The 10,587-nt window shown below is 29.8% G+C and overlaps 1 protein-coding gene across 1 annotated transcript in view; it reads right to left on the bottom strand.

The window, feature by feature from the left end:
* Nucleotides 1-5,081, bottom strand: part of LOC107437700 (Carnitine O-octanoyltransferase) — a 47,477-nt gene extending 42,396 nt beyond the window's left edge. Inside the window, exon 1 of the mRNA XM_021146451.3 lies at nt 4,929-5,081. Coding sequence (XP_021002110.1) covers nt 4,929-4,946 — 18 coding nt within the window. The 5' untranslated portion in view covers nt 4,947-5,081. The remainder of the gene's footprint in view (nt 1-4,928) is intronic.
* Between the last annotated feature and the right edge of the window lie 5,506 nt (nt 5,082-10,587).

Here is a 10,587-nt window from a genome sequence, read left to right on the forward strand (position 1 = left end):
TATAATATTATTCATGCAATTATTTTTATATCTGATATCCTAGCTAATTTTTGAAATATTCAACTTTTAAAGTTGGCATTCTCCAATCCTAACGCATAGGTTAGAGTAGCGCCGCCATATAGAATAGCACGGACCTAAAACGTGTAGTCTCTTGTTATATGGCTGCTCTACTCTAAACTATGTTTCAAGATAGGAGGATGCCAACTTTTAAAGTTAAATATTTGACAATAAATATGTATTACATAGTACGTGAAAGTACCACAAAATTAATTGGAGTATGAGATAATTACAATAACTAATAGTCTGCATTGAAGCAATAAAATACCGATTTTTCTATACATTGAATTATTTTTTAGCTCTCATAGGACCTTCTATGGGCCAAAACGAATGTTGCCCCCTAAAATTATTCCTCATAAGGCATACATCCCACTAGCTTATTTCAAAATTGGCGAGTCACACTTCCCTAGTTTCCCTTGTGAGAGATTTCATTAATTATAGTTAATAGAAAATATCTCGAAGTTTCTAGGCAATAGAAAATTTTTAAGCTGATTTCTGTCCGAGAAGTAAAGATTTCTTTTCTTTTTTATCACCTTTGAAAGGAAAATTTGAATAGATGTATAAATTATTTATGATTTTCTAAGTTTTAGAATTTGAATACATAAATTTTTTATGACTTTATTTGGTTTTTTTTAATGCTGTTTTTACTTTATTTATACTAGGATTTCAGACTATAATCAAATTTGCATAACTTATTATAACTAAATACAAAATTTTAGGGATAATCATTTTTACTATTCGAGTCTTCTAGGCAAGAAAGTTTGAAGAAACAAAAAAAAAGTGCCTGAAAAGTAAAATGTAGATTGTATAGTAATTCTAATGCACATTCACAAAGTTTAATATAATTTACGATATTTCTTTTTTTTCTATAACTGAAGGAATTGCTGAATGTTAAGTGGCATTTTAAAAACAGTGAAATATGCTATGGTTAAGAATAACATATTGAAATACTATGTTGCAAATTGTATGAGTAATTGCTTAAAAAAATCGCTTCATTCTGCCTGATATTTAGGTTACGTGGCTTTCTTTAGATAAAGATGATTTGCAAATAACATTCGATATATTTTGATTAGCATCACATTCTTCTCGATACATTTTGAAACTTATTTTCGCAAATTCACCATAAAATGTCTCACAACATGTTCTTCAATTACGATAAGCTTCATTCATCACCAAATGCCGCTACTGTGATTTCCTTGTTTTCTTATAAACATATCTCATATGATACTCTCTTTTTAAACAGAATTCGTAAGGTTCTTAAGATACTGAAATGGAGGCACAAAAACTTAAAAGATAAAATATTCAATTTCCTTAACTCAAAATTTCTGATCTCAAAATTTTAATTTTAAAGTTAAAGATAACTTTTATAGTTACAATATGGTTGCTACGGTTCTCTTACATTTTTAGAGACCACCTGTTAAAATATTAAAATGCATATGTTTACTTTCACGAGCATAAAATCCTTAGCAAAATAATAATAAAGACCCAAATGTAAAACAGTATAATTGATGAAAAAAAACTGTTTCAAAATATATGGAGTAAATATATGGACTGGTTTCAAAATATATGGAGAGGGAAATAAAAGTTGACATGTTTCAAGAGTTCAAATATAAGCGCCCATTCTCAAGACTCGTCGGGTGTGAATGACTTGTGACTTTAGTTATTGGACTCTGAAAACATGTCTATTTTTNGACGCCACGGAGAGAAAATATTAATAAGACAAAAGGAATAAAGTCCTAATCTCTATAAATGCATTACAATACGTCGGATGACAGTCAACCATTTCTGTACTTCAAAATTTCTTCATTTTGCGTTTATGCTCGGTCAAAAGCACAAAAAGCTTTGCAGAAAAATTTTAAATTAGACAGAAATAGGCATTTATGAACAAAAGGAAAGAAAAAGGCATTTTCAGAAGAAAACGTTTAAAAAAGGCAGAAAAGGGCATTTATGGCATTTTGCCTGAACTTCCGGGCTCTATTTATAAGCAACTGTGAACATATTGATTCACAAAAGGGTATTAATTATATTGAAAATATGTAATGATCTAAATTTTATTAATTATTTTTTTGAGAATATTAAGTGAAGGAAATTTTTTCATCATTTCGTTTTATCAATTTTAGTCTTAAAATTTGGTTTTATGTTAGACAGTTGAACTATCGGGGTTGGAGCGGCGTCCAGTTCTAGTTCTTAATTTGATTTGAGTCTATGCATAAACTGAAAAGGAAAGAACGAAAATAAACACTGAGGATTGATACCAGAGAAACATATTTCGTCATTGTTGAATTTCCTTCTTTTTTCCCAAAGCGAAATTTTTTTTATAAATGCATATCCTTTTAATTATTCATGTATCATATTATAACTAAAAATACATAGTTTTGAATTTTCTTGATACACAAAGATTTGAATTAGATCATTTCATGAAAACAACAGAAATACTGGGTAAATAATGAATTATTAATTCGACATAAATTTTTAAATTTAATTACATGTTTCAAAAATCATAATTAGTATTAAAACAATTTTTAACTCTTGGAGCCCCGTGACTCTTTTACGTAACCCTCGAGTTTCGCGGAGCACTATTTGGGAACGGCAGGTCTAGAATATTTGAGAAATGTGTGAATAGTAAACATTTTATACATTGCTCGTCAATTTTAGCATTCCATAGACATTCTGCAGAATAACGGATTTTCTATATTGACTGTACCACAAGTAGCGAAATATTTTTTAAAAAAAAAACGCTAATTTTGAAACTATAATTTATCTTTTTAATAAATTTTAAAGATTATGACGACGAAAATTCAGTAATTTATTTTTTAACTTAGATGTGACACTTTTCAAAGCCATCCATTCTTTTTTCAAACATTTTCTCCCTAAGAAACAAAAACAAACAACATTTGAAATTTCATCTAATCATCGCATTATCAGGTAAATGACCGAGATATATGAGTTTGATTAGGAAATGACCTAGACTTTAATCCTACATCATCGACAACACATTCAATCAACAGATTAAAAAAGAAATAAATCAAATTAGATAATTTAAGAATATTTTTTGGAAATATTTTTCCTACAGTACGTGGTTTATAAATTTTAGTGATTGTCTTTTAAATTATTTTAAATTTCGTGTGTGGCATTGAAGTAGCGAATGCCATTTTTAATTATAACCTAAAATAGAATGGATGAAAATGTTTATTTTAAAATAAAATTGTTTGACAAAAATGCTTATACACATACGTCGTTTTGGTTCTCCAGGATGTGTTAGAAATCAAGTTATTCCCAGATTTTTTTTAAAGATGATGCCAGCTACTGGCTCCGACTCAAAAAAATATTATTCTATTTCCACAATGAATAGTGATAACAGATTCATTATTCTAACAATGTTCATAGTTCACAATCAGATTCAGAATTTACTATCCATAATCCCAAAGAGAGTGGATTCTTAATTACCACATTTATAACTATTATTCATGAATGTGGTGCTAGTGGATTCATTATCACCACTTTTATTACTTTTCATAATGGTAATCCATGGAGATTCAAAATTACTGATTCATTTTGGTGATAGAATAGATTTTATTATTAGTTTCGATAAAGGGAATTTCGTAATTATCACCCTTAATATATTATTCTATTTTAACAGTGAATAGTGATAACAGGTTCATTATTTTAAAAATGTTCATAGTTTACAATCAGATTCAGAATTTACTATCCATAATCGCAATGATAGTGGATTCTTAATTACCATATTTATAAATACATGAAGGTGGTGCTAGCGGATTCATTATCACCACTTTTATTACTTTTCATAATGGTGATCCTAGGCGATTTAAAATTACTGATTCATTTTGGGGATAGAATAGATTTTATGATTAGTTTTGATAAAGGGAATTTCGCAATTACCACCCTTAATATATATTCTTAAAATGCTTGTGATGAATGAAGTCATTGGAGCATGCATATTAGAAAATACCAAATTTTTTGAGTAACGTTAAACAAAACCATTACCAAAAACTTGAAGAATCATTATTAAGGTCAATCATAGCAAAAGTGGTATTAAAATAATCATAACCAATTGATTTGTCAATAATATAGAAAGGTGTTAATAACTATATTTGGAAACGAATTTTACGTCTTAATTCGAAAAATAAACTTGTTTTTTGATGATTTCTATCCTTCCTTTGCCCTGATTGGCCCCTGTAATGATTCGTTGGTTTTTGTTATTTTTTTTCCTTATTTAGATATTCTTTTATGGCCCCTAGTGAGTAAGGTCCAATGGTTTTTTATGACAATTGCAAAAAATAAGTTCAAAAATTTATCCACATTAGGGGAAGTAAATTAATAAGTAGACTAGGGGAAAACAAAAACGATATTAAACAATGACGAGTCGCTAATGAAGAGCAAAGCAACTATTTCGTAAGCACCTGCCGGCGGAGAAGCTTTGTGATTTGCTTAATTATGCTGACAAGAGTGGAGGAAGGCTAAGAGCAATGTTTAAGCAAGACAATAAAATACCTTCTTTTTCAACGAAAAATAAATAAATAATAATAATAATAATAATTTTAAATTGCAAAGAAAAAAAACCATACCATATTTAGAGAAATACTTCAAAAAAAATCCCTTACATTATTAATACCAACAATTTTTTAACACTTTAAAATTTTAAATTTTCGAAGAAATGGCTACATGTTTAAAAAACAAACCTCTGTTAAAAATGCAACTGGACAATGACAGGTAGCAAAATTTTCTATTTATGCTTTTGGAATGAAGTTCCATTTGGTTTCTTTTAAAAATAGTTCATTCAGAAAATCTTTTCCTACGATAACAAAAGCTTAAACAGTTGTAAACATCAATTAACACGGATTATTACTTACCTCTTGACCTTGATTCATTTTTTCAGTAATAAACTGATTACTATAAGATTTAAAACTTCTTCAACGGAAGATTTAAAATGGCGTGTAAATTAGCGCTCTTATCACTTCACAAACTAAATAGTGTTTTGAAGATTATTTTCCTTGATCACCAGTGAACTGTAAAACAAAATGTTGCTTTTCTAATTTTATTTGTTTACTTTTTTACACTTCAAGGATTAACGTGATTAGCTTTTCCTGTTTGGAAGAAGTGAGGTTTGTGAGGGTTTCTTTATTATATCTATTTATAAAATCTCTCTATTCATATTGTTTGAGTTGTGGAACAAGTTCGCTTTTCAAATTAACAATTAAGAAAGAGGTTTCTATATTTATTCCGATTCTTTTTAATTTAGCTGTATTTTTCTATTAATCATCAGCAACGTATGCATTTGTGTGAGAACACAGTCTTAAAAAAACGTGATCTTAAAATTCTTAAATACTTTGCTCAGAACTGCGGAGTGCGGAGGCTCCCAATAGTGGTTCTGGTTCGATACAAGTTTCTCACACGACTCGCACCGAACACAGTGCTGACATAAAATATTTTCAGTGGTTGAAGGATCATGGATTAGAGACTCATCTGCTGTCATGCTAACTGTGGGAAATTTCCATGGTTTTCCTCTCAATGTAACGCAAATGCGGTTCTGATCACCCCAAAAGGGGAGAATCCTATTTAATCCAAAAGCACAGGTGTTCATCACTCGAAGTTACCCCCTTCTCACTACAGACGCAGGTTTGGGAAGGAGAATCCGTTTTAATCCAAAAGCACAGGTGTTCATCACTCGAAGCTACCCCCTTCCCACTACAGACGCAGGTTTGGGAAGGAGAATCCGTTTTAATCCAAAAAACAGGTGTTCATCACTCGAAGCTACCCCCTTCCCACTACAGACGCAGGTTTGGGAAAGAGAATCCGTTTTAATCCAAAGGCACAGGTGTTCATCACTCGAAGCTACCCCCTTCCCACTACAGACGCAGGTTTGGGAAGGAGAATCCGTTTTAATCCAAAAGCACAGGTGTTCATCACTCGAAGTTACTCCCTTCTCTCTGCAGTCTCAGGTTTGGGAGTCAACGCTAATCCATCGTACTTGGTATAATCTTTCTTTCCATAGGGGTTGATAGTCATGATGCGTTTATCTATCAATGACACCATTTCGTCATATTCTGGAGTAATTTCTAAATATTTTTGTACACACCATTTTATTAAACATTAAATAAGGAACTTTTTTGACAGAATTTTAGTTTGACTATTGAAAGCAATATTTATTATTTACAAAATGTTATGATTTTGCAAAACAAGAAGTAGTTAAAATTCGAAATTTATTATTTTTTTTCCGGGCAATTATTTTTAGATTTATTTATTGTAATTAAAAAATCAGTATTCTAGAGTAATTTCGTAATATTTTCAATCACCTTTGCTCACAGCATTTTATAAAACATAAAGTAAATTAAATATGGAATCTCTTTATACATTTCTTTAGTGTGTCCATTTATTACAATTTATTTATTGGTTATTTACAGCAAAATTAGTAAATCATTGTGATTAAATGCATTCACATGCAAGAAAGTCCCGCAGTGGAATGATCGTTAAGACACGGTTCCCAGCAGATCACCGAAGTCAAGCATCATTGGCTGCGGTCAGTGTGCGGGTGGGTGACCACTTGGATCAGTCTGCGTAGGGAATGAGGGCGTGCGGTATTGGTCCTCGTTAAACTGTTCTACCGTAAAGTGCTCGACTTCGCGTGCAAGCCGTCGGGCTACCGAAGCGGGGGTGCCATCCCCTCTGCAGAGGTTCAAATTTGTGATGGCATGTCTTCGGATCATCCTCAGGGATGTTTCCCAGACAGTCGCCAATAGCCCATTGTGCAGCTCTAGTGTGACGTAAATGAACTACAACTACAACATGCTAGGAACTAAACAGGACGAGGAACAGCTTTCCTTTCGTTACTCATTTTCTAATAATAATTTATAACGCAATTTAATTGTAAGTAGGTTGTTCCGCAATTGCGAGATCGAAATTTTTTTTTTAATTTTTTTTTTTTTTTTAGAATTCCTGACAATGCAGAAAAACTATACATAGATAGTCTTAAGGTAACATTTTAAGAAAGAAAATTATTAAAGATTGACGACAAACCATCAATAACAGTAAATGTAGCATAAAAATACTTAAAAGCAATTCCTTTTTAATACATTTTAAAAGTGTCCGTTTTCGTTCGATACCATTTTTCACTTGCTATAATAAATTTGTATTTTAATTATTTAATTCTGCTGTGATGAATCAGTATAATCTTTTATGAATTTTACCTTCTCAAATATTTAACTTTTGACAAAAATTTTAAAACTAGCGAAGAGTGGTGTTTACGAAAAAAAAATTATTTTGAATGTTTCAAAAATATGGATGGAACAGTTGTGTTCATCGAAGCACTTAACATTTTATAACAAATAAAAGAGCTATGAAATAAAACTAAGGAAATTGTAATATACACTACCGTGCAATACTAAATAAAACACTTTCAGTTTCTGACTTTTCTTCTTTTCAATTTGAATTTCTCGAAAAATACCTGGAAGATTATTTTATAACTTTCAAGAGTATAACAAATTTTAAAAACTTCAGAGGTGATCTATTGGGCCGGCAGTAAATTATGAACGAAAACAAGTATTATAACATCGTATTGCAGAAAATGTAACAATCAACTTATTGACTCAAAGGACACTTTGTTATTATTTGTAAGAATTGCATAAAATTTCGTAAGCTTAGCTTACATATTATGAAAACGTGAAAATTTTTATAAAAATAAGTAAATAAATAAATAAGTAAAAAAACTTTTTTTTTTGTCCTTCGATTTTCTCTTAAAACATCAAAAATATTCAATAAAGTCAAAGTTTTAGGAGCAATTTGTAATTAACAACAAGCATTTTAAAATTTGGAAGAAAAAAATCGTTTAAAATTGAGGAATGCATACGTTTTTAAAGTGATTCTTTCCTACCTGCGCAGAAAAAATAAATTATTTTTTCCAAATTTTGCAATATAATTTTTTGAAGATATTCAAATCGGTTTTTCTTTCACGGGTTGCTAACTACAATTCCGGACAAAATTCTGAAGAAAAAAAAGTTTTTTTAGTTTTTTTCCTCGCATGTGCAATATGAAAAAATACTTAATAAGCTCAGATCTTACGCAGATTTTAACGATTTTTTTTTCAATTTTAAAATCATTATCTTGTAATTAACTAAGCATTGCTTCAAAAATTTTGTTCAATTTCATTGAATATTTTTAAGCTACAGCAAAAAGCAGTTACAAAACAATCCTCAAATTTAGGCAGTGTATGTTTTACATTGACATAACTATAAGAGAACCAATTGCACTCGATCTTGAAATAGTGAAAAATTCTTTTGATTGAGGTATTATCTACCTATGATACGATAAGAAAACTTAAGTTTATATTTAATTCAATGCTATTAACCTATATTTCCGATAGATAATTTTTCATGAAGGGGAATTTATTACCTATATACTGATAAAAAAAAGTTGTGATATATTTTACTAAAAAAATGTTATGATACATTTTAAAAGAGCAGGAATTAAAACTCTTATATTTTCAATGATACTGAATCTAATTTTATCGTAAAATCATAGCTTTAATTTAAAAAAAAGTTTATCTTACACAACTCAACAAAATATTAGTGCAGTAACATATTTGCAAGGATCTTTTAAGTATTATATTAAATTTTAATAAATTCTGACGAATAGCTCTTTCCTTATTATTTCAAATCTTACTTTCTTATAAATTAATTACAAGAAATCTGTTTCAATTTTAGAAATAAGATAAAATTCATTAATTTGTCCTAAAATGAATGTTTAAAGCAGAACTATTTTATTTCGTCTCAACTTCAGACTGATTCTAGATCTCAGAGTTCTATTGTTATTAAGGTTCATACCATTAAACTATTTTTTAAAAAAATTAAATCGGAGACGTACGAAGAAAGACTCGGAAAAAGACCTCATCTTGTAATTGTCACACCCTTCTACGCATATTAATCAGGCCTTACAATTTTTATTTCGTCGCACATCAGACTGATTCTGGATCTGCTGACTTGTTCAGGATGACGTAAAGTTAGTATCTCTTTTCTTTTCTAAATTCCGACAAATATTGAAAAAGATAAAACTTGTTTTTAATGATCAGTAAACAAATTTTTTATTATTATTAATGCAGAAATTTCTCCTTTTTTAGATACTTATCAGGAAATGAATTTTCAGAATTACCAAATTTATTTCTCAGACATCTGTCTAATTTTGACGCTACCTAATAAAAAACCTAACTACATGGCTATCTAGTTTCCTTTGAAACTATTTATGTGTTGCGAACGGGAAAACTAATTTAAGTCGCATTCACTAAATCGAGAATCAAATCATTAAGCATCACGTTAGGTTACAAGCTAACAGTATAACTTATAAGAAAAAATATGAATTTAAAATTTTCTGTAGGTGCGTTTATCTACTTTCAGTAGGTGTATATATATACAGAATACTTATATATACATGCCAATCTCATTGTCTAACCCCTTTGCTTTCTCGGAGTTCATCCTCCTTCTCTGCAACTGACCATCATTAAGAACAGGTGTGTTCTTTGGGGGGGGGTGTCTTGAGTAGTACAATAGTTATCTTTTGGATCAAATTGGGTAAACTCGAGAAATCTGCCTTCGGGGAGCACTTTTTGACCTCCACGAAGACAAATTTCTCCCAATACTTGATCCAGTAGTTCCCTTGTCTTCTGGATTGGGCTCAAACTTAGCTGTCTACAGAATTGAACATAGGTAATCGTAACTTCAAATTTGGGTCTTCTGACTTACGACGGTTATAAAATAAAGTAAAAGATAATGGATTTTTTGTATTTCTTTCTATCAATTTCTGTTTTAGATTTCTTGTCTGCCAGTTGAATTCTCAGATCCGGAGTGACGTAGGTATTTGCTTTTCGGTGTTTACATAACTGAAAATAAATTAAATAAACAGAATATGGTTTTTGTTTAGGGAAAAAAAAACACTTATGGAAAAGTTGAGAATGATTTTCAGAGAAACATTATTTCGTTATTGTTAAATTTATGATTTTTTTTTTCAGTTGCAAATAACAATGCTACTTTTTACGAATGTGTTTTCTTTTCCTTATTTCTTCCGAATGTCAGAATTGATTCTTTTTCTTTAGTTCATTTCTTTTTACTCCCACATTTTGGTTAAATAATTCCCTAAAATTAAACGAAATATTTATTAAATAAAAAATGGATAATCATTTGGATATTAAATATAATCAAGTTTCAAAACAGATTACCAGTTTTAAAAAAATCCTAACTCAAGAAATCTCTAAGACCCTTCCACTGGAGCCTAGGGTTCCAAGGAAACCTCTCTACTCCATCAATTAAAATAAATAAATATACTACTGTGGTAGCTTCAGTAGCACTCGTGCTTTTTTTTCTTCCTTTTTTAAAATTTTTTTCTTAAGTTTTTAATGAATTAAAATATAAAATAAAACTGTAAAAATGATCTTCTTTCAGTATACTACTATTTCGTAAAAAAAATATATATATATATTTTATAGATTGAACTTATTTATTACGAGTTACTGACATAACGAAATTC

Source organism: Parasteatoda tepidariorum, chromosome 10 (assembly GCF_043381705.1).
Source record: "Parasteatoda tepidariorum isolate YZ-2023 chromosome 10, CAS_Ptep_4.0, whole genome shotgun sequence".
NCBI classification, from domain to species: Eukaryota; Metazoa; Arthropoda; class Arachnida; order Araneae; family Theridiidae; genus Parasteatoda; species Parasteatoda tepidariorum.